The 25,310-nt window shown below is 40.0% G+C and overlaps 1 protein-coding gene across 1 annotated transcript in view; it reads left to right on the top strand.

Moving 5' to 3' along the window:
* ACOT12 (acyl-CoA thioesterase 12) overlaps positions 1-22,456 on the top strand; it is a 31,220-nt gene extending 8,764 nt beyond the window's left edge. Inside the window, exons 4-15 of the mRNA XM_056848800.1 lie at positions 1,707-1,808; positions 4,020-4,155; positions 6,247-6,403; positions 8,051-8,170; positions 12,058-12,208; positions 12,896-12,951; positions 13,829-13,892; positions 15,804-15,887; positions 16,392-16,522; positions 17,716-17,844; positions 18,971-19,097; positions 22,310-22,456. Coding sequence (XP_056704778.1) covers positions 1,707-1,808; positions 4,020-4,155; positions 6,247-6,403; positions 8,051-8,170; positions 12,058-12,208; positions 12,896-12,951; positions 13,829-13,892; positions 15,804-15,887; positions 16,392-16,522; positions 17,716-17,844; positions 18,971-19,097; positions 22,310-22,456 — 1,404 coding nt within the window. The remainder of the gene's footprint in view (positions 1-1,706; positions 1,809-4,019; positions 4,156-6,246; positions 6,404-8,050; positions 8,171-12,057; positions 12,209-12,895; positions 12,952-13,828; positions 13,893-15,803; positions 15,888-16,391; positions 16,523-17,715; positions 17,845-18,970; positions 19,098-22,309) is intronic.
* Positions 22,457-25,310: the final 2,854 nt, after the last annotated feature.

Here is a 25,310-nt window from a genome sequence, read left to right on the forward strand (position 1 = left end):
TTGCCGGTACGTTTCAGCGCTTCAGTCGACTCCCCACCAGGAGAAGCCAGTGCCCGGCCCCGGTGGCAGCAACAGCAGCGGTGGCAACTTTCCGCCCCCCCCCACGGAACCCACGCTCTCCCCATCCTCAGTGCAACAGGCAGCTTTTGGGAGCCGCAGAGCAAGGAGGCTAGCGGGAAGCGACCCGGATGCCACTCCAACCTCCAGGGGCTGGACGACTGGCTGGGACTCAGCCTCCAGAGCCAGAGAGCGGTGGTCCAGGAGGCCTGGCTGGTGCTTCCAGAGTCCGGTTTGTGGGGACCGGTGGAGTACGGGTCGGGAAGGGGGGATTCCCAGCAGATATCAGGTGGCAGAATGAAGAGTCTTCTCTCAGACTTCATCATTTTTGGATCGCAGGATAGAAAGGCATGAGACATGAGAGGGAGAATCGCCAGACAAAACGGCCATGCGTTAACGGTTGTGGACTTTCTCTGGAGCTTTTTCAGCCCTGCCTCCATTTATCTTTCTGCTGTCTTAATAGATCTACTTCCACAAATTCATTGCTGAGCTAGATTTGAGTTCAGGGTTACCTTGCATCACCCTTGCTTTCTTAGTTGCAACCGCTGTTGTATTTGTGGCATCCCTTTCAAGGGAACCAATATAGGTTGAAGAACTCTATATAGGTTATAGACTATTAAATGTTTTGGTTCAATAAATCCTGCAGTTTGTAAGAAGGTTGTGCCCAGAACCAGAAACCAATTAATACAAATATCTACAGGCATATCTGGGCAATCAGTTCAAAGTGTGTCTTCAACCTGTTTTAGCCTTTGTAGGATTTACAGCACAATCCTAAGAACACTTTCCAAGATGTTCTTCCCACTGAATAGTATAATCATGAGTAGACCTGCTTTGACTGGCACTGCTAATCTTGCAAGCTCCAGTTCAAAGGCAGTTGTGAAATATCTAGCCCACGTATAATAGATGAAGGGAAGATAGCAATGTTTCTGTTTACGAATTTAAAAGGAAGCCTGACCTACACTTCATTGCATGAGAGAGGATGCCCTGTAAAAAAGGAAATTCACTTTGCTGGCTGAACACTGGTTCTATACAACATGAACATAGTATGTGGGGTATTGTTGCTTATCCTAAATTATGTCACAGAGACTATGCAATAGGTTCCCATGACAGTCATGCAACCATAATTCAGACAACACTCCAAATCTTCATGACCTCCACTAGAGCTGTGGGAAAGGTCAATTTTTCCAGCAACAATAGATCACAATATGAGAACTAGGAAAATAAGATACATCCAAAATGAAAGTTTTTTATCAAGGGTAGATTTCTGGATCTATACATTCTAGAATTCCATGTGGTTGGTACAGCATTACATTATATATTGTGAAAATATAGCATTACTAATTCGGTGTTAGCATTCCCTCCTTTTTGTTAATATGGCAGGATCAATTATTACTGTGTGGATTCAGTGATGTGCGCCTAGAAGTCAGAGTTCATTGGTTCTCGTAGGTTATCCCAACCCCTTTCTGACTATAAACCCAACCCCTTTCTGACTATATATTACTCTTCCTACACACTTGACACTGAGAGACACTGTCCTTCAGTGTTACTCCTCTGAAGATGCCGGCCACAGCTGCTGGCGAAATGTCAGGAAAGAAAATACCAAGACCACGGTTACACAGCCCGGATAACTTGTGATTATCTGCTTGTAGGTTGGTGTCAAAGTTACACTACAAGATCCCCTAACTAACGTTGAGAAACTGATTAGTGTGGCTTTCTCTACATACGTGGCAAGACCAGCAGATGGTGAAAAGGTGATATATTTCATTTAAAAATGTCTACTGCAAACATATTTAAGAAATTAATGTAAAGCTTTTATTACAGAATGTTGACTGGACTGGGTCATAGGGGACCATCTCACTCTAGTCTTGTCCAATTTACAATGGCTTCTGGGTCTAATTCAAAGTGATGGTACTGACATTTAAAGCCCTATACAGCTTAGGGCCAGCATACCTTAAGGACCACCTTCTCCCATATTAAATTAACCGTCTACTCCAGTAAACTTCAGAGGCCTTACTTTGGGTGCCCCTGCCATCTGAGGCTAGATTGGTGGCAATCCAAGAAAGCACCTTCTCAGTCCTGGCACCAAAACTTTGGAACTCCCTCCCCAGGGAGATTAATTTGTCTCCTTCTATCATCATCATCCACCAGCAGGTGAAGACTTTTTCTTGGGTTTTTTGGCATTTCCTCACTAACTCTTCCTAGCCCTCCTCCAGTAGACCCTACTCCCACTTTCACATTATCTCACTAAATATGACTTTGCAAATGTGTTGCTCCCCACTTGGTTGGTTCTCTTTAAATGTCAGAATAATGGAGACTTACTGTGTTTTCACAGTATTTACAATGCATAGCACAAATGGCCACTGTGTTTCCTCTGCCTCCTAATGCTCACCCACCTGATGGGGGGACTTTTTCTTTTTTTCGGCTCCATTTATTAAGTCAAGGTTTTAATGGTTTTAATTTTTAAGCATGTTTATTTAATATAAATGACTGTATTTCTGAAGGTAGCTGCCCTGAGCCTGACCCTCATCGGGAAAGGGTGGGATAAAAATGGAATAACATTAAAATAAAGTAAAACAGGACAGCAGATCTACTCCTCCATATCAGACTTCCAGAGAGACCCTCCCCCCCAACATGCTTCCGCCAGCTCACAGCAGTCTCTATCTGTGGGGTTGTTTTTTTTGGGGGGGGGGGTCTCTCGGCCTGTTCCAAACTCAAACCTACTGTTTCCTCTCTTCTCTCTCACACACACTTTCCCCTCCCCAGCTTCAAGTAGTCACCCTCTCCAGGTTGTGATGGCAATAATAATTCTGGTGCAGCAAAAATAAGCAGGAGTCTAGTGGCATGTTAAAGACTAACAAGACTGTATTCCCACATAAGTTTTTTGTGTACTGGAGCCTACTTCATTACATCTGAGGAAGGGGGCTCTAGTCCATGAAACCTTATGCTGGAATAAAATATTGTTAAACCTTTTAGGTGCTATTGGTCTGCATGATTACAGCCATCAGAGAACCATCTACTATTAGTGTCCATTGAAAAAACTTGGCAGGGATGCTTTAGACTGATCCTGCAATGAGCAGGGAGGTAGCCTAGATGGCCTGTATGGCCCCTTCCAACTCTACGATTCTATGAAACCATGCTGATCCTTTAAAGTCTAATAAAGGAACAGTAATCCAGTGACCAACAACAGTATGCTTGCCAAGACAGACTGATTTTGGTAATGGACTGCTCCCAAAAGTAACATTTAAATTGATTTGCTCATACCGGTAACGCAGTTTCAATCCCTACATTGTCTAAAATATGCATTTGAATGCAAAATTACTCATTCTCGCTTTTCTGTCCTTTATAAGCAGTATCCACAAGTGACACATCCTAGAAGATTAATATGCATTCTTAGCGGCATTTCTATTTAAAATCAATGGGAGTTTGATGGAATCAAAATTTAACTATATTGTAGACTGAATAAGTTGGTTCATGTGTGTTTATTTTACTATATTGTGTTTTTAAAAACAGGGAAGTAGTAGTAACCACCATTTTGCATCTTGTAGAACTGTAGTGAGCAAGCATGCAGAAAATGCCTTCGCTACAGGAATTTGACAGCAGGCCACCTAATGGGAAGTAATTTTCACAGCCACATTATGTTTGGTGCGTGTCCCAAATTTATTTAAGGTCCAGCTATTTTACGACTTTTTCTGTTTTAGTTTTTCAGACAAAACTAAGCTGTTTGCTTATAAAAATAAGTATTTACAGCATCAAATTTCAATAAATTGCATTACTGCAAAGTGAGAAAATGCACATCAAAATATCACTGGTAATTACTTATTTTCCACAGGAACAGTACAGCCTTCTGTGGTACAAAATCTACAGAAAGAATAATTGTTTCTATTGCTAATGTGTTTAAAGTAAAATTTCACTCTGGGCTTGGATTAGGTAATGATTTTTTTTTTTTTTTGGTATTTTTTTAGGTTACCTTAAAACCAGTAGAACTTCTTACTGCACAAGATTTCCTGGAGTACACACTAGCTGCTGAGAGAAGAAAAATCAGACTAGATCATGAACGAGACTTTAAGAACCTGATGCAAGAATGTGGTGTGAATGATGGTCTGTAAAATGAATAGTATTTGGAAAGATTGGGAGTGATAGAGGGGGTGGCTATTATAAGACTGGCAAGCGTAGACTGCATGTTTTGTGGGATTCTCCCTCCCTCCCAGATATCTTTAGAAAGTGAGGTCTGCAAAAGGAGAGAAAATTGGTTTCCAGGTAATGCCTTCTTATCTTAAGTATGCCCTACTTGGGGAAAGATTTACTTTAAAGCAAATAAATGTTGTCTTAAGATAGTTGCCCATACTTTTGCTAGCTAAAAAGCAAGCTCAGTTATCAATTAGATGAGAGCTCTTCTGTCAAGTAAACTATGGAGATACCTGGAGAGTCCATGCTTCCTACACTGTGAGAGCTATCCTAAGGGAGGGGTAGTTAAGAAGTGCCTGGGGATGGCGCCACCGCACTGCCTCCTGAGCAGCTTGCAGCAGCACAGTAGGTATAAACAAGTAACCCCCCCGATTCCCATGAAACTGCTTCATAGAGTTTCATAGGGCTACACCATGATTTTTGCAGGCGCAAGCTCATGCCTGCAAAAGGAGGCATTCCCAGGGCAAAAGGACTTCGAGAGTTGAGTAAAGTCAGCCCCGCCCCTGGAAACACCCCCTTTGGCGCCAGGGCAAGCCCTTGTGATGGAGATATGCTGCTGCCGCAGCTGCTCCAGAGCCTGAGTATGGTGCTGTGTAGGAGACATATTCCATGTATGGCTGACACAACAGCATCTTTGGCATGTTGACTGGTGAGTGTTGGCAGTATCACTGTGGTCTCCAGTACAGGTATTGGGCTCTTAGATCTTTGGAGTTGGGTTCTTTTTGGCATTCTTTTTTTCTGCTGAGAGAGATCCTAAGGTGCTGCGTAACTATGCTGCCACTGCATCAGCATCGACAGTGCTTGACATCCTGTGCTGCCCAGTTTCTTGCAGATTGGCATTGTTTGCAACCAAAAGTAAATTTTTTAGGAAGGATCATTAATATTAACATTTTTTAAAGTTTATTCTCATTTGAGGATTTTTCCTTTCACCTTCTTGGAAGAAAATCTAAGTTATCAAAAGATTTCTTGATAAAGAATGGTGCACATCATTTTAAGGCCATAATAATCTAAGCAAAACTACTTACTCAGGATTTGTGTTTTAAAGAAACTTTTATTTGAAACATATGTATCTTCCTGTGAACTAGAGTTATTATAGTTCTAAGGATATTCCTCACTGGTAGAACATATAACATGTGTTTGTAAGATTTTCAGTGCAAGTCTCTCAAAGACCTGAAATCAAACAATTTCTGAAGCAGGATGTTTTCAGCTACAGAACTGTCATTGGTTCATTATATGAGGGCACTCAAAAGCAGTCTGTGATTTTGATTCCTTTCTCTAAAATACACGAGCACAGCTAAGCTCTGGATTCTCTTGTGATAATGGAAAGAACATAAAGAACGAAATAGGTTTGTGCAAAAACTGATTCCCTTCAAATAACTGGAAAGTGCAGGAAGATATAATAAAATGGAATTTGTCTTCTAGATACAAATTGTACAACCTGGTAAGAGGGTCCAAAGTGCAAGGCAATCAAATGGATCCAAACTACAACACTAGGATTGTAAAGCAGAGTTAACTGGGGCAGAAGTCAAACATTTAACTCAGGTCAGGTAGGATCATATGACAAACTAATATGACTGGCATTTTATATGCATTCTTATCTCTTGTTTCCTGAAGACAGCTCTTTCTCCAGTATGTAATTAATAGGCCTGGAAATAGATCTTTAGATCACCCTAGTCCAAGAGCAAACATTAATACCACCAAATTCTGATTATTCCACATGGCAGGAATTATGGTATGATACAGTCAGAAGGTGGGATCAACCAGTTATCCCTACATTAAAAGTACCCTGTGTTCTAGTCAGCCCTGGAATAGTAGGATTACCCGTTGAAGATGCATTCCTCAAAAACGCTTCAGTTGGACTGGTTCTACTGATTTCAGTGATATGGCTGTAGGATAAGACATTTGAGAATTACAGCTATACTCTGAGTATAACTGTGTTATACTATAATTGCACTAGTTGATAATTTTCTGAGCATCAATGGTTATTAAACTTATACATTGTAGAACACGTTTGCAGTAATGAGGAAGATGCAGTTTCCACAGACCTCACCCACATACAAAGCATTGAACTTGTATTGCCTCCTCATGCCAATCATCAAGGAAATACATTTGGTGGCCAAATTATGGCTTGGATGGAGACAGTGGCTGCTATTTCTGCAAGGTACCATTCTTTTTCTTCAGCATTCGCATGTGTTACATATTACTGGACAGGTCTGTTGGGGAATGCAGGCTTTTTTTTGTCTTCTAGTTTAATGATCATTTAATCACGCAGAGAATTCCATCATCCCCTCTGTCACTCGGTACATGTAGCTCTCTCTCTTTGTGTGTGTGAGACATGAATTTCTATTAGAATTCCCTTCACACACCAGTGGGCCTGATTCTTTGCCCGGATGCTAGATGCGTTGTTACTGTTCATTATTCATGTAGCACTGATTTGTTACCTGACGTTACACCAATAATAACTGGCTTTCTATTGTTGCTAAATAAACAGCTAGTTTTATTAAAATTGCAAATCATCACAGATTTTACACAGTCATAATACCGTTAACCTGAGTAAGCGACATTTATGTGCAAGCATAAGCCCATATATATGTGTGTGGTTCCAAAACGCACTGTCATAAATAAAGTCCAGCAAAATAGGAAGTCGAATTTATATGCGATAAAAAGCCATTTCAAACTCTGCAAATACTTTCTTTTTGGACAAGTGATGAGCATGATGTTGAGATTAAAAATTGGGAAATGAAGTCAAAGCAATGCTAAATGGTGGCAGAGAACTGTCTATTCTGTTTGAGAAACAGCTGACCTTGCTGGAAACATTTTGTAAAACAACTCACAATTAGATTTGACCTTTGAAGGTGCCAGTTAGAGTTGCTATGGCCACAGGCTTACAAGGAATGAAAATGAGGTTTATAAAAACAAGCAGTACTCAAAGAACAAACTGAAGATTTGCTCGGAAAGGTTTTCCTAAAGTTTCTATCCTCTTTTAAATATTATGAAACAGAGCAAGCAGCTTAAAGCCAGTGCCCAATGGAAACATGCTAGAACAAGATTTGGACTTTTATCATTGGGCTAAAATTATTCAAAAGTATGGAAGACTACCTTTTTAGTACAATGATATTAGGTCTTTTAGACTAAGCTTAATAGTGAGGTGGAGACAGGGGAATTGCAACATTCTCCTCTCTATTCTTGACATTAATCTGCTTGTGTCTTTATTGTGAGTGTTGCAAATGAGATATTTAGCAATTTAAATAGGAGGAGCAAATTATTCCTAATGAAAAACCAAAGTAATTTGAATGCATTACAAAGATGCACAATTCAATTAATTAGAAACAGATAATTGTGCACGGTTAACAATTCTGGTACATCATAAAGTGTAATTGAATTAAGGCTAACGATAAATAATGGTCCAAAACACTGTTATCTCTAAGCTAAACAGAGGTTAGGAACAGATTTCAGTCCTACAACAACAAAACAGCAACGCTCTCTTTTTGGCACAAAGACTAGTACTTTTAATAATAAATATAAAGAGGAACTAAGTAGAATTTTCACTTATAATGGAACACAGTTCAGGACTCTTTCCAGAATATAAAAATACAGTAGCTTGCATGGTCATGTGGTTCTGCAAAGGCTATCTTTGTGCCATGTTTTATCATTTTAAGCATTTTTAATCCTTATATAGCACCTTAAAATAAAATATATTTTTCTATTATTATTTTATCTTTTCCACCCAATCTTGGGTACCCAGCTTCTATTGATACAAATAAAATTATTAAAATATGTGTATTTTGTTTCCTCTTTTTGCTTTCAGTCGCCTGGCTCGTTTTCATCCAACTTTGAAATCTGTATACATGTTTAAATTCCGGGGACCTTCGACTGTGGGTGACCGCCTTGTTTTCAATGCTATAGTGAACAATACTTTTCAGAAAAGGTAAAAAGCTTATCTCTATATGTTACCACCCTAGTTTTGTGTTGCTGTGTTATGCGAGGTATTTTATTATTTCAGAATTATATTTTTCTTATCAGATTGTAGTAATATTAAAAAAAATAGAGTACCATCCTTAAGCAGACGTCAATGGACATTAAAAGTGTAATTCTGCTTAGGATGACACTGATGGTTACTCAACTCTGGAAAAAATGTATGTTTAAAAAAATATCTTTTTCAAATCAAATCTCTATACTTGTTGTCTGGCAGGACTATAGTTTGTAGTCACCTATATGCACATCCCATTCTATATGCACATTACAGCGTTGCTTCTTTTCTCTCCTTTTAAACCCACTGGTGACTGAATCCAATATACAGGTAGACTTAGCCCTTAAAATAGATGGTGTGTGGCAGAAGAGGCAATATGTAAAACATGTTTGGGTGTGAAACCCTGGTCCTTTCCCCACTAATATCCTTGGCTGTGCCAAAGCATTATTGCTCTGCAATCACATGGAAACAAATAAGTAACATAATGCTATTAGAGTGCTATTCCCAGTTAGTTACATGGATAAATTCCTGTTGCTGAGGACAATATGGAGGATAATATGTACATGTTTCTAGAAGCTATGATTTTGGCTGTGTTAATCTTTGTCCATCTTGGTTTCTGTCTGCATTCCAAGGTGTGACAAGCTAGGTTCAAGACTCAGTGGCCATTTATGCTTGGTAATTAGCAGCATGTTCCAGGCTGAAGTGCCCCTCGTATTTTTTAAAAAGTTTTTCACTCTGAACTGTCAATCAGGAAGGGACTGCGAAGCCAGCGCATACCTGCTTTGCATATCTTAAAAGCCCCTTTAAACACCTTTTGTGTTTGCTCTGCCCCCCCCCCCCGCAGCAAAGAATCCCCTCAAGGAATCATGCAAAATGACAGCCATTAGCTATGCAAACGGCAGTTGGCTAATGGAAGGAACAAAAGAGCAAGCGAGTGTGGGGGTGGAATTTCTCCTTTTGCGTCTTGGGACCATGAATAGGCATTTTTAAGGTCGCATGTAAAAAAAGAGCTTTGAGCAAGCATCAGAATTGATTGGTTCTTGTAGGTTATCCGGGCTGTGTAACCGTGGTCTTGGAATTTTCTTTCCTGACGTTTCGCCAGCAACTGTGGCAGGCATCTTCAGAGTAGTAACACTGAAGGACAGTGTCTCTCAGTGTCAAGGGTGTAGGAAGAATTGACCCTGCATAAATGGAGAGTGGGAGTTTTCAAGAAGGAAAGTGACATTCCAATTATCTTAAAAGAGGTAGTGGTGAGATGCCTCCTGAAGAAGTCTTCCTTTGACCCTAACACTGGTTGCATATATCTGATTAGTTGCCAACATTCTCTTTTGGGGCTCAGTGGATTTTTGGAACTGTAATGTCTGTGATTGCTCTGTTCTTTGCTGAGAGAGAAGGGAGGAATGTACCCTTTTTTATTCTCCTGAATCTTTTGGACCAGTCGACTGGGATAGGTATCAGGTGTCAAGAGACGAAGCTCTAGTGGGTTCTGTTTTTTCCTGGTCTTCTGTTACCAGAAACTGCTACTTGATCCTGTGACACTGATGCTATAGGATGCTTTACAATTCTCTCCCATTGCTTATACTTTTTAAAACATCTACATGCAAGCTCTGGGAGATTTAGAGCAAGAGCACATTGGTATGCTGATGGCACCCAGCTCTGTTTCTGCTGTTTGGCAGAATCAGATGAGATAGCGGACATTGTGTTTAGGTACAAGGAAGCAATAATTGGTTGGATGAGGGACTGGAGATTGAGGTCAGGTTAGTTGATAATTATGCTGAGTAGGGAATGATAGGGATGTGGAATGGTATAGTACAGCCCAATCGCATTAGATCTCGGAAGATAAGCAGAGTCAATACTTGGGAGACCTCCAAGGAAGACTCTGCAGAGGAAGGCAATGGCAAACCACCTCTGCTTAATCACTTGCCTTGAAAACCCCACAGGGGTTGCTACAAGTTGAGGTCAGGTTAGCTGATAATAATGCTGAGTAGGGAATGATAGGGATGTGGAATGGTATAGTACAGCCCAATCTCATTAGATCTCGGAAGCTAAGCAGAGTCAATACTTGGGAGACCTCCAAGGAAGACTCTGCAGAGGAAGGCAATGGCAAACCACCTCTGCTTAATCACTTGCCTTGAAAACCCCACAGGGGTTGCTACAAGTTGGCTGCGACTTGATGGCACTTGACTTTATACACACACACACACACACACACACACACAGAATGATAAATCAGCTTATTTATGGATGGAATCTGCTGAAAGATCAGGATCAGAGCTTCTGGTGTTATTATACAGTTTGAAATAGCAGAGTTGTTGACTGCTATCTCTGCATGAAAATGTACCTCACTAGTTTTGAAGCACCTAGAGCTGACTACCAGTTATCTTTGGATCATGATTCAAAGTGCTGGTATTTGCTTTTAAAACCTTAATTGGACTGGGACCAGGATGCTTTTCCCATGCTGCCCTAACGTGCAATATACTAGTCTTTTCTTCTTCCCAGCGGCCTTATATATTGAAAGGGAAGAGGTCTGCTGGCACCCAGGTTGTCCTCCTCTTCCTCTCAGTCAACTGGAATGGGGCACTGAGCACATCCTGCTTGGCCGCTTCTTAGAAACCCCATTCAGCAAGCCATGCAGGTGTCTTCCAGACTCCCAGGCTCTTATGAGATCGTCTACTCTCGTGGAAACTCAGTTGCCAGTGCAACTGAGCAAACAGCTCCTCTTCCTAGCCACACCTAGAGACATGCTGCCAATCACTTGTCATGGTGCTTCCCTTCAAGCTGTTGCTGCAGCTTGTTTGGCTGGCCGATTCTGGTTGTTCCAAAGTGCCCCACTAGAACCTTGCTGGACTGTATTTTTTCAAATGAGATGACCCTCCTTTGTTTTGCTTTTTCTTCTTCCCAGAATACAACTGCTGTAATCTAACACCAACAGCAATTAAACTGTGAACCTGTCAGCATCTAACACCGAAAGCTGACAAGCCAGGGTCTAAACATCTTGACCTGGAAAATCTTTTTCCCCCCCTTCATTTTTTAATTTCTGTAACTTCTATTCTGACAAAGAGTTATGATGAGCTTGAAACATTGTACAATGTTTTCTGTCATTTTGGTTGCCCCTAATTAAAGGCATTACATGGATTTTGTTTCTTTTTCTGGATGTTCCATAATGTGTCGGTCTGGGTAGGGTCTCCCAGTGCCTCCACAGAGTACATTAAGGACCACCTTCTGCAATATGAAGCTGCCTAAACATTAAGATCAGCACATGAATCTGTTTATGATTTCTATCTCTTCATCATAGCACCAGCACTAGTGTTTGACTTGCAGCTATCAATACCCATTTTAGGACCTTTAGTGTTTGCACTGTGGTAGTGCAATGTTTAGGGACTTGACAACAATCTTCACAGCTGTGATAAGAACTGTATATGTGTTGCTTTAAAATAAAACAAATTATCTAACCTGCAGAGGTTAGGAAATTTTCATATATTGCTTTGTTTCTGCTAAATTCTGGGAGAGGCAGAGCACAGAAGCCCTGTTCTCTGACCACTGGCAATCTTATTTAGCAACTTTTCTGGCTTTTGAGAATTGCAAATGTTTTCAAGCTTGTCCCAGAAGAAAACACACACACACACATACATATAAAATGTACTTCTGTACAACAACATTATTAACTGCATCTAGAAGCATATAAATGTTGATAGTAATAGTGTCAGTATCGTTGACTTAAGCACTTTTCCTCCAAAAGCACTTACAGCTTCTCTGTATAACATTGTAATTGACTTCTGTATCAGTGTGGCGAATCATATAACATATTACATATATACATAAAATATTCTTCTTTTTTCCTTCAGTGTTGAGGTCGGAGTTCGTGTTGAGGCCTACAACTGTGAAGAATGGGCCAAAGGCCACGCAAGACATATCAACAGTGCTTTTTTCATTTTTAATGCTATAAAAGGAAATGGAGAGCTTTTTACGTTCCCCCAAGTCAAGCCTACTACAAAGGTGAATTCTTTTTTAATAGGAAGAGAACAAATGTACATAGATTAGCCCATCATATAATCAATTTTATAATTGCTAAATTTATAGACTAGCTGCTAAAGTGATTTAAACTACATTATACAGTGATTTTATGATTGTCTCATCTTATATGGACAAATTTGAGGACAGTTCCATCACTGGCTATTAACCATGATGGCTAAATGAATCTCCATGTCCAGAGGCAGTATACCACTGAATAATAGTTATGGGGGGAAACAACAGGGAGAAGGTTTGCTTCTGAGCATCTCCTGGGGCATCTGGCTTGCCTCTGTGGGATGTTGGACTAGGTGGAATACAAGTCTCTTGTATTCTTATTTTATTGATTTCCTTGGGCACTGGTTCTAAAGGATGTTGTGTTATATTTTACACAGAAGATAGTAATTTAAGGACTGACGTCCTCAAGTGAAATCCTTGTAGTGATGTGCTGCTGCTAGGAGAAACCAGAATTACACTTTTCAGAATGCTCAGTAGTTAATTTGAATGTTTTATTTAAAAGGATAGCCTCATCCTAAATTATTCCATGAGCAAAGTTTTAGTTGTTCCCAGCTGTCAGTTATTCTGAATATTAAAGAACTGTGATTATGTTTAATTTAAACAAAGTTATTTCAAAATACACAATAATGATTTAAAAAAAAAACTTTTGTTACAAAGGATGGTTTAAGAAGGTATCACGAAGCTATTGCACGCAAGAAGATTCGATTCCCCAGGTAAACCTCAGGCATAATATGAACTTTCAAAATGCTATTCATAATACAATAGAAAATATTTCTCAGTTGTTGTAGAACTGATCATGTTTGATTTCTGAAACATTGCAATTGTTAGAAATGATGTAGCTCATAATAAATTCCTGATAATTGACTACATCTTATATTATTCCTTCAGAGTATTTAAAAGCCCTGTGCCAATAAATAAAATCTGGAAATAGCACGTAGGAGTGGTACTCTTGCGTTATCTATAAGTCATCTTGAGTTACAGAAGCACTACAATAGTTTCAGAGAGTAGTTGTGATTGTCTGTAGGAGAACAGCTGGACATCAGTCTAGTAGCACCTTAGAGGTCAACAAGATTTGGGGGGGGGGTATGAGCTTTCAAGAGACAAAGCTACTTCATCAGATATCTGATGAACGGAGCTTTGATGCTCGAAAGCTCATACCCCCAAAAATCTTGTTGGTCTCTAAGGTGCTACTGGGCTTGAATCTAGCAGCTGTACGAATCTTGAGGATGTTCAGGAACCTTCCCCTCTGTGAAAATTATAATGGTGGGGCAATGCTGGTTGGGATTGGCAGCAGATCCAACATGTTTATACCTTCTCTTGATATTGCTTTTCATCCACATTGTGAAAGAAGTCTTGAGACATATATATTCAAATACCTGGCAACCCTACATTTTATTATTATGGAAAAATAAATTACTGATTTCATCATAATGAATTGTGAGAACTAAGTACTTGGTTTAGCTGAAACATATTTGTTTGGAAGAGGTGGAGAGCTATATACGTTTTTAATTTATTAAATGAAGTTTTTTTAAGGCTGCAGAATTTCTTAGTTCCTTTTTGGTCTTTTTCTCCACATAATATCAACTGCAGGAAATGTGTTCTCTTGAGGAAGGAAGCTGATTACATCCCTGATCCCTGGGACCAAACCAACCAGGTAACGTAGTCGAAGGTTTTCACGGTCAGAGTTCATTGGTTCTTGTAGGTTATCCGGGCTGTGTGACGGTGGTCTTGGTATTTTCTTTCCTGACGTTTCACCAGCGGCTGTGGCAGGCATCTTCAGAGGAGTAACACTGAAGGAGACTGTCCTTCAGTGTTACTCCTCTGAAGATGCCTGCCACAACTGCTGGCGAAACGTCAGGAAAGAAAATACCAAGACCACCGTCACACAGCCCGGATAACCTACAAGAACCAACAACCAGGTAACCTTTTTATCATATGAAGCGGCACACTTCATGTGCATTTTAACAGAAAAAATATATAGAGTTTGCTTCTAACTCTGCTGCGGCTGGAATCAGTTGGGGGTAGTTTTGCTGATTTCGCCACTTTATTTTCATCCCCAATGTTGCATGGCATTTTAATCAGGAGATCCCCCAACCCACAATAGAAGCTTTTTGGGGCACGGGGGTGGGGGGAATCGCAAGAAAGGGGAAGGCAAGAAAGACCAACTTTAAAAGTCCCTTCACTTGTGGAAGATAAAAAGACAGTCATCATTTAACTGTATAAATTCAGGTATGTGCTCACTGATTTTTTTTTTAAGTCCTCTTGCTCATTCATCACCTTAAAAAGAATAATGATTATTGAAAATATACTATAAATAGAATCATCCTCAGATGTTACACCTGTAGATGCTGCTGGTATAGCTGCATAAAATGAAAATCAGGAATCTTAAATGTGAAAATTAAGCAGGTCTACATTGTATAATTTCTAGTTAGGACTTATCCCCACTTCTACCAAGTGACAGAGACAGCAAATAAAGAAGCAATGAATGGTTGACTTATTTTCCTATATGCCACTCCCAGGATAAATTATGTTATTTTATTTATTATATTTATAGTCTTCCTTTTTTACTAAGGCTCAGTGTCAGTCAGTGCAATAAACAGGATGAGACACCCAAAATTCTATGTAATAGCATTAGGATAGTGGAACTTTGAAACCAAGTAGAAATCTGAAACAAAACACAAGTATTTATATATATTAAACAATGCAGAAATTTCATAGCAGAATAATGCAGATCAATTGCTGTGATAAGTGGCTAAATTTCTATATCTTGTATTTCACTAAAAATATTTTATCTTAATTAACTAGCCACCTCAAGCAATGACACAACTTTAAATTTTCAGAAAATACTTTTTTATTGTAAGAGTTTCAATAATACTAATAAAAAAGTGAAAGACTCAAAAAACTCACTAATATATATGAAAAGTAGATTACATAAAAAAATCTAACTGATTCTAATAAAATAACACAGATCTGAAATACTGTAAAAATTACAATGAAAAAAATGCAGTAAAGCTTCATACCCTTCAATGTGTCATGCCAGGGATAATTCTCAGACAGACAGCATGCAAATCTGCCTGGCCAAAAATATCCAACCTCTCACAATCACAAGCCCCTTTATATACTCTTGGCTATGAGAACTAATGAGAATCAACAAGAAATTGTTATGAAATTCTTTTCTAATTGAGGGGTAAGATAATTCTTACCCAACTCTTACTCAAAGCACAGAAAAGAAAGACGAAAACACATGCACTTCTTGAATTTCTTAGTAACTCTTCTCATTAAAGGAGCACCTCAGGGTCCCAACTTCAGCTTGGATTGGGGCTACAGCTCATCACTGAAACTGTGGTGCATCTCCAAAACAAAGAGAGATTGGCTTAATTATATCTTTGGATCACCACAACTCTCTGTAGCTTAACTGATCAGTGAAACATAGATTACTTTCCCTTAATTTGCATTAATTTGGTCATCAGGCAGGATTAAGAGGTAAACCTAGATCGTAACTGTGTAAATTAGAAGAAATCTCAGCAATTATATTTTCTTACTGTTGTTATATCCTACGTTTCAGGAAAACATAATCAACAGCAATATTGCAGCATTGACTATAATGGCAGCAAAACCTGGATGGGAAGTAACCAGCACTCTAGACCGTGTAAGTTATGAATGGGAGATCTACATTAAAATATTCCTGCCATTCCAGAGGATTAATGTGAATCTGTGTTTCTCTCACACTCAACCATAAATATTAAACCGATTCTATTTTTCCTAGTTCATGATATCCTGAATCTGTACCAATGCTCCTTTATATTATTAGATCTAGTTACAAAGATTTGAGTGTCTCTACCACTCTTATCTCCTTCCTCCACTTACAGCAGAACTGCATCAAATATTTCATCTTCCATTTATCTTTCTGCACACAATTACCCTTCTGTGTCTGTATTCTAGAATTTCTGCTCCAATTATATCTGTTCCCTCTACCAATAAAGTTTGCTTCAGTTAGCAGCATTTGTCTTAAAACCTATGAAGTGTATTGTAATATACAGTTGATGATCTAAAACTTTTAAACATTGTAATTGCATTTACAAATAAACATTGTAATTTTTTTCATTTGAATTTAGAATTGTGGTTTTAAAAATGCAAACAACTTTTGTTTCAGATTAAAATATTCACTCTAGAGGAAGATGCTTTGGCAATCAAGGTTGAAATGCAAGTACAAATACCCTCAGAACTAGCCTTTTCCCTTCTATCTGACTTCACACTCCAGACGCATTGGGACAAATATTACTTGTAAGCATGATAGTAAATTGTAAGTTATTGCCAGATCTCATTATCACATTTAAAGTAGCCTTGATAGACATGACTAAGAAAAAATAACTTGTCAAAAAGGTTTAAATAACATTTCAGTGAGGAAACAAGGATGTCAGTAAAGATGATTAAGTACGGTATACAAAAAATACTTCTGACTTCATATTAAAAAATGTATTGAGTAAAACAAGAAGAATCTTGTGATGAAGGGATCTAGTAGAAATCAATAATGCTTACTTGGTGGCAAGGAAAATACTTTAGTCTTTTATATAAGATATGCATAACCATTTTAAGGACCAGTAACTGTTGTTCGATCTCCTTGAAGCAGAAATAATCTAAACTAAACTCATACAGATAATATTCTAAAAACTGCCATCTATCTCATTTGAATGTGTTGTTAAAAACACATTTTAGGAAATTCCTGCGGGTATGGGCTCGGAGAATTTAATTATAAGTGGTCTCAGGACTGTAGTCTTCCAGGCTTTGTCAGAATCCTACTTAGGTCCATTCAATGGAATGGGGCTTACTCCCAGGAAATTGTTCTTATGACTGCTCTTTTAAGAAACCTGTTTTATTTTGGCATGTAACATTTGTGAACAATTTCTGAAAGAGTGCCTTAGTTACGTTAAGCAAGTAAGGAAATAGGCTGATTAAGAAAGTTTCTTCTCTGTGGCTCCTCCAGAACATTACATTGGTACAGATGTATCCTGTCCTTTTGGTATTAAAAGATTTCAAAATTGTTAAATTGGTTCCTTTTTTGTATCATGCAATATACTGAACATAATACTGTTGCAATAATCAATATAAACTATCACTTAAGAAAACTGTTATTACTATGATACATTATGATAACTCTTGTGTGTGTATAAAATATATTTTAAAATTGGTAGCAGGAAGGCAAGAGAAGCAGAGACATTAAGGCAGAACTGGTTAGGCAGCTTTGTAGAAGTAGGTTTAATTAAACTGCTTCTCTTTTCCTTCCCCCCACCTTTCTTGTTCTGCTGCTCTAATTGTCTGCTAAAAAGCAGTCACTTGTAGCTCCTCCAAGCTCTGTAGCCCAGCTTCAGCATTTCTTTCATCTGACAAGATACTGTACCATTCCAGCCCCAATTTAGAACATAAAAGTTTCCTTTAATTGATACTGAACTCCATTTCTATGTTGCTTCCATGTGCAGAACGTCTAGAATTGTGCAGAGTGTAACAGAAGATGACAAAATATATCACATTACATCCCCATTGGTTAGTGGAAATAAGTCTAATGATTTTTTAATTCTTGTATCTCGAAGAAAACCCCGCAAGACTGGGTAAGTATAGAAAAGTCATAACTTATTACTAGAAACAAACAAAGCAGTAATTATTACTTACTTCATGTAAGATTCCTGGTAAAATTACTGATTTCCTTAAAAATTTGGGACTTGCACAGGATTGCTGAATAGTTAGCATCAAAGAACTGGCCTAATAGGAATGAGTCACATATTCCTCAAAGCTATATCATACCAGATACTTCAAAGTTTACTTCTGACAACTTGCCAATAAGAAATTTCAGATTTAGACTTGACATGTAGCTTGAGGCAGGAGGCAAAAGTGTGTGAGCAAAGTAAAGTTGGGCAGGATTTCCCAACTTTAGCAGCATTGCTTACTGAATGTGCACAAGTGTCATTGGTCCCTGTTCCCATCTTCACTGCAAAGGTAGCAAATTGCTGCTGGAAGATTGGGTTGGATGTGTGTTTTTTCCTGGACTAATGAACCCATAGCATTGATTCCTTGGATACTTCTGTGAACCATTTCCAGATGAGTTTCAGAAGGACCCAGTGGTGGTTTCTCTGTGGGTGCTCAGACATGGGGAATTCAAGCACCAAGGTCTTTGTGATGGCAGCTGCAGTAACTACAGGAGCTAGATTCATTTGCCTGGATAGCCCAAGCTCACATGATCTCGTTAGAACTCAGACGCTAAGCAGGGTCCTCCCAAGGAATACCAATGTCATGACGTGGGGGAAGCCAATGGCAAACCACCTCTGAATGTCTCTTGCCTTGAAAACCTCACCAGGGGTCGGCATAAGACAGATGGGACTTGACGGCAAAAAAAAAAAAAAAGGAAAAGATTCATTTCGAAGCCATTTCAAAGGACCTAATGGAGGAAGCTTGTTGAGGGGGAGGAGAAAGATGTAAAGGATTTTCTTGATTCCTCTTCTTGAATGCCTCTGCACATGAGAAATTGTTGCCGTGCCTCGTTTTTGTAGCGATTCTCATAAACAAGAAAAGCAATGACAATATTTTAGTCACTGCAAGAGTTCAAACGTGCTTCAGCACACAAAAGACAAAAACTGACCAATTACTGTCTTTAGAGATCCTGAATCAGTTTCAAAATGGAAAACTGAATTGGTGGAAGTTTGTGGGATTTGATGGTAACACTATTTCTATTAAATTTAGTGATCCTTTCATAATAGCTGTGAGGTCAGTTGCCTTGCCCTGTGTTCCACCTTTTAACCAAAACCACTGCAGAAGTCAAATCCAGTGTGCAGGATTCTTGATCTACAGCAACGGCAACAATTCTTTGGTAAGAAGCTATATAATTAAATTCTACTATTTGATATATTTTGCTGTCCCTCTCCTTCCCTTTCCTTGGTGACATATAAAGAAATTTGCTTGATGACACCAATCGCATAGGGAAATGCTGCATGTGATTTCCATTCCAATCCACTGCATAGCTAGCACTCCAAGCAAAACAGAAATCCCACTAATCAAAACAAAATGTCAAGGTGGGAGATATATTCAGCCCCCCCGGACAGACAGACACACACACACACCCTTCTTGTTGGAGCAGATCCAGCAGCTACATCTGAAACCAGGGGTGTCAGCAATCTCACCATAAATTAAATGAAAAATTATTTCTTTTACTTCATTTACATTTCTTCCCAGTGAGGACCTAAAGCAACATACATGGTTCTCACTTCCATTTTATTCTCAGAACAACTGTGAGGTAGGTTAGGCTGAGTAGGGGAGCCAGCACGGTGTAGTGGTTAAGAGCGGTGGTTTGGAGTGGTGCACTCTGATCTGGTGAACCAGGTTGGTTTCCTCACTCCTCCACATGAAGCCAGCTGGGTGACCCTGGGATAGTCACAATCTCTCAGCCCCACCTATCTCACAGAGTGTCTGTTGTGGAGAGGGGAAGGGAAGGTGATTGTAAGCCAGTTTGATTCTTCCTTAAGTGGTATGGTAGAGAAAGTCGGCATATAAAAACCAACTCTTCGTCTTTGTGCAACTGGCAAGCTTCACCCAAGGTCACTCAGCAAGCTTGCATGGCAGAAGGGAGATTCCCATCTGGCTCTCCCAGGTCCTTATCTAACCACTATGCCAGTGATGGCGAACCTTTTAGAGGCCGGGTGCCCAAACTGCAACCCAAAACCCACTTTATTTATCGCAAAGTGCCAACACGGCAATTTAACCTGAATACTGAGGTTTTAGTTTAGAAAAAACAACTCATGCTCGCTGCACCACCAGGCACTAAACGCCGGGGGTGATGGAGAACCCGGCTCAGCTGGAAAGCAGCAGGAAGTTTGCCAGTTTTCATCCCTCGCTCCCCCCCAAGTCTCCTCGGAAGAGACTAGTCCTCCCTACTCTGCCCACGACAGGAGCCGCAACAACAGGTCCCGTTGGATGCACCTGGATCAGCCTCCCCCCAAAAACGCCCCAAACCCCGCAGCCGGTGCCAGGAGGAGCAATAGGTGCGCCATCCTCCTCCGCTCACAGTACTGGCTTCATTGGCCCCCAGGAGCCGCTGATCAGAACGAGAAGCTGCTCTTCCAACTCTGGGCCGGGAAGGAGAAGGCGCCGCGTCCAACCCGGAGACAGCCGTGCTGCGCTCCTGTGCCGGCTTCTCCACCTCGTGCCTTCGGAGTGCAGCAGCAGCAGCAGTGCCCTTCCTTCCCTCGCTCCAGCAGCTGGTGCCCAAGGCGAGCCGTCCCCTCCGCGCAGCGCCAAACTCAGGCGGACTCTGTGCTGGGGCAATGGCTCGTGTGCCCACAGAGGGCTCTGAGTGCCCCCTCTGGCATGCGTGCCATAGGTTCGCCACCACTGCACTATGCCATACTGGCTCTTATGTTCACACTGGCTGGCAGGATTGTTGATTAATTCAGATAAACAAAAAGTGGTTGTTTACAAATACATTATAAATGAACCCACACCCCCCCGAAGTGGCTAGTTTTTTAGATCAAAATGTGAAATAGTTTCCGTCTTATCACCACACACACACACATTGCATTGTGGCCCCTTATATTATCAGTTTATGTAGTACCATATGCAGATTGAAGTCTCTTGAACCTTTACTGTTGGCAGAGTAGGGAAATTAAAGTGGTACAATACATATTGCTTGGTTCTGATGATGAGCTTGAAACAGTCACAAGATATCCACCTGCTCTAGGGTCCTTGCAAAAGCAGAAGTGTAGGGGGGGGAAACCTCACACTAGCACTAAGTTAAGCAGAGTGTATCCCTAACTGCAAGCAGTTACTGGGCACAGTAAGATATAGGGAGGAAAGCATTAGGTATTACACAAGAGCTTGGGCTTAGGCATTAGGTATTACATAAGATCTTAGTGCAGTTCTGCTTGCACAGGTGCCAAAGTACACAAGGCATTAACTAAGCGGGTCCAGACTCGCATTCCTTACAGCCACACAACTGTGGGAAACATCATTTTAAAAGTCTGCGGGTGCTCAATTCAGCTTAGCGGGAGGGGAAAGGAGCTCCTGCTTTCCCCCCTTACATGATTTTTCCCATCTCCTGGGAAGTGGAGTTATTTGCCCCACTTTGGAGCTGCACATGTAGTATTCTGGGCACGTGGCGCTCCAAAACGAGGCAAATAATCCCGCTCCCAGTTCCATTTCAGGTTGGGCAAATAGCATGGGAGAGGAAGGCAGGAGCCCTTTATCCATCTGTACGACAATTCCGAGCTAAATCGGGCTCCTGTAGACTTTTAAAACAATGTTCCCTGCAGCTCCTGTCGTTTCCTAGACCCAACTCATTAAAAAAAAGGTGTCTGTGTTTCTGCTTGTACACTGCTGGGTCCAGTGAGTGTCCACCAAGCTATTATTTTTGTCAACAAAGCATCTTAGTGGTCACAAACATTTAAATCTCCTTCCTTACAAGGCTACCAGATTGAAAAGCCATAGCTCAGTGGCTCTGCTCGTAAAAGATCCAAAGTTCTCGAGAGAAAGGATTTCAGGTGTTAGCTAAGAATCTTCTGTGCATGAAACTGAGGAGCTCTGCTGCAGTTCAGAGCTAGTAGACTAGTATGTAGTTCAGAGCTAGCAGATGGTATGAGACTGCTTCCTATCTTCGTAGTGGTGCTAGTGCTGCACTGAAACTTGGCAGGCTTTTGTGGGATGGGATTTAGATATTTTTGCAGATTCTCAGAGGCAGTGTACTGCATTCTAAGTATCAAAAAACCCACACTACGTCTACCTAGGAGGAGATTGGTATGCTGGCATACAAAGGGGAGGGAGGTCAAGGGCATGTGGCCAGACACATTGGGACCGAGTCCCAGTGGTACAGCCAGTGCCTCAGGACTTGTGTCAGTAACTTGGGTTGAGGACTACCCTGCATGCTAAGCAAAATGGTCTAGTGTGCAGCTGTTTGGTAGCATGGTACAGGTTGTATATATTGCATTGATGGAACATTTCAAACAAGCCCAAGATCTTCAGCATTATGAATGAGATTTCAGTGCTGGTGAATTTCATGAAAGGACTAATGTTGCTCATTTGTTTATTTCAAAGGTCTCCTATTACAACCAGGGCACCCCTGCTGTTACATCTTATTTTGTTGCAAACTTTACTGGCCTGTCCGAATACACTGAGAATACAGCTTCTGCATGCATCCAGTTCTTGGAGTCCAGAACAGCAACTTCAACGCTACTTCATTAAGTGACAGTTCATGAATAACTTAATCACTGAAAGTCTATTACGTAGATTGCCAATTACAATAGCAATATTAATCTGACAAACCAATTGTCAGTTGTTTTCATAATGAGAACCTGCGTGGAGACCACTGGTTTAACCAGGGTGGCACCTGTAGACACCACAGGGCCTACCCATGTATTTCTTGTCACCTACTTCCCTCTTTCCCAAAGAAAAGAGCCAGTCCCGACTTTCTTCCGCCAGGAAGTCCTTCAGAAGATCCCAGGAGGAATCAACTCTGGATCTGTACAGAGCATCCATTCATAAGTACCTTCCCCCATCACAGAAGGATGCTTGGGAGGGAGAGATTTGGGGTTTGTGACATTATTTTTGTTTTAATTGGAAATGTTTCAACTATTATTGTAAGCTGCCTTGGACCGCAAGGAAAGGTGGGATATGTTTTAATTAATAAATATATAAATTGGCTTGGAGCCTCCCAACATTTTGTAACTGCCCCTCTGTGGCAGCAATTTTGTGATTAATCCCACCTTCACGGCAATCATTTTCGGGTGGTGCCCACTACTTACCTCTCGAAATTCCAACATTGCCTACAGGCACAAGATTGGGGATCCCTGTGTTAAACTGCCACAATGTACAACATTAACTGAGTCTTCATTGAATGATGGATTTCTTAGCAGTTTCCAGAATTTTATCATTATTTCAGAACCTTTGCAGAGCTTGTCAATACAATTTATGTTTCAGAAGAAAGCTAAGAATCCCAGGCTGCTGAGATCTGTGCCTGACACCAGATTCCATATACAGGCAGAATTCTTCTGCAATCAAGAAATAAAGAGTTGGTTTTCATACCCCCCCCTTTTCTCTACCTTTAAGGAGTCTCAAAGCTGCTTACAATCACCTTCCCTTCCCCACAACAGACACCTTGTGAGTTAGGTGGGGCAGAGACTAGCCCAAGGTCAACCAGCAGGCTTCATGTGGAGGAGTAGGGAAACAAACCTGGTTCACCAGATTAGAGTCCACTGCTCTTAACCACTATGCTATGCCGGCTCTCATGATGTGTCTTAAACTATTAGTTGAAACTCAGAGCATGAACAGGTAAATACTATGCAAAACAAATACATATTTCTAGCCATTATATGTGCAGGCTCATCTAGTAAAATGTGAAAAGGTATCCAGTGTTCAGAAGCTGGAATTCTAGATTCTACATTCTTTTTGACCCTCAAGGCACACAGAGGTATATTAAGTTATGAAAAATAACTTTGATTTTTGCATTGTGTATTAATCTTTGAACTCAGATTTCCCTGTCATATAATTCAGATTTGTCCTGGTACAGAATTTTGACATGTACATGTAGCCCTTCAAATGGTAAAAACTTTAGCACAGAAATACCCTTTCAGATATACCTATTTCAGTATATATTGCAACATACTTTCTGCCTTGTATACCTACAACACTGTACTCCTTTTTTAATACAAAGCAACAATAAAGGCAGCAAAATATTGTAGATGCACATCAAGGTCTAGACAATACTTCAGCTTAACTGTAATTCATTTATTTTCATGTCTCTATTGTATTATTAAATCACATACTAAAAGGCAGATTAAAATTCACAGTGAGGACGATTTTTCTATTCAAAACTCTGCTTGATGGTATTCTGAAAATGAACTAAAGTAGGCACACAACCTATGGGTTAGATAATTAAAATATGGGAGTTTAGCCAAGTTAGAATGAATGTAAAATTTTACACATCTCACCTAAAGTCAAAACCCATCTGAAAATGACAACTCACTTCAAGGGGAGCTGGCTCAAGACAAACCCCAAAACAAATAGTGACTAATACAGGTTGAGTATCCCTTATCCGGACTGCTTGGGACCAGAAGTGGTCCGTATTTTGGATCTTTATGTATTTTGGAATTTTTGCAGATACATAATTTTATGTATTTTTAAAATTTCTAGCCTGCCCTCCCCAGCCAAGAACAGACTCAGGGTGGGTAACACTAATAAAATCCCAGTTACATATACATATGTATATAATTAAAACACTTAAAACAATAAAATATACAGATTTACAAATCAGATGGCGCACAATTCATGAAGCACCTGCTGTGGCAAACAGGCAGGAGGACCAGTTTCCTAGCGCAGTTGTACTGAATACCAAAAAAAGATATCTTGAAGATGGGACCCAAGCCTAAACACAAAATTCATTCATGTTTTATATATACAGTTTATACACTTAGCCTGAATGTAATTTTAAGCAGTATTTTTAATAATTTAGTGTACACTGAACCATCAATGGCACCACTGAGGGCCTGTGAGTAATGCCTGCATGCCGGCTCAAAAGGTCTGGTTTTAGGATCAATCTGGATATTGGATGTCCGGATAAGCAATACTCAATCTGTAATGGCAGTCTCCCATCTAATGAAATATCTTTGAAATAGTCTAGTATAGCGCGCTTATTACATGGTCTCACAAATCTTTCATTACTTTAAGCAAGAGCAAAAGAAAAAACCCAGTATCCACCTACTGGTTTAATTTCTGAGTGATTATGTGTCAGTCTATTTGTTGTTCTGATTCTCATTATGTTTCCATGACGCTACAACTGCTTTAAAATGTTCAGCTACCTAATTTTATTTTTCACTTAAAAATCTGTAGCATGCCTTTGCTCTCAGACACTCAACTTTATTCCATAATCTCCCTATATTTCTTTCATTTAGGATTATTTGATGTTTGGAGCACAGTTATATAGCTTATAACTATATAGCTTGTTCACTCTAGATCAGGGGTGGGGAACCGTTTTTCTGCCAAGAGTCATTTGGATATTTACAACATCATTCGCAGGCCATACAAAATTATCAACTTAAAA

This window comes from Euleptes europaea, chromosome 4 (genome assembly GCF_029931775.1).
Source record: "Euleptes europaea isolate rEulEur1 chromosome 4, rEulEur1.hap1, whole genome shotgun sequence".
NCBI classification, from domain to species: domain Eukaryota; kingdom Metazoa; phylum Chordata; class Lepidosauria; order Squamata; family Sphaerodactylidae; genus Euleptes; species Euleptes europaea.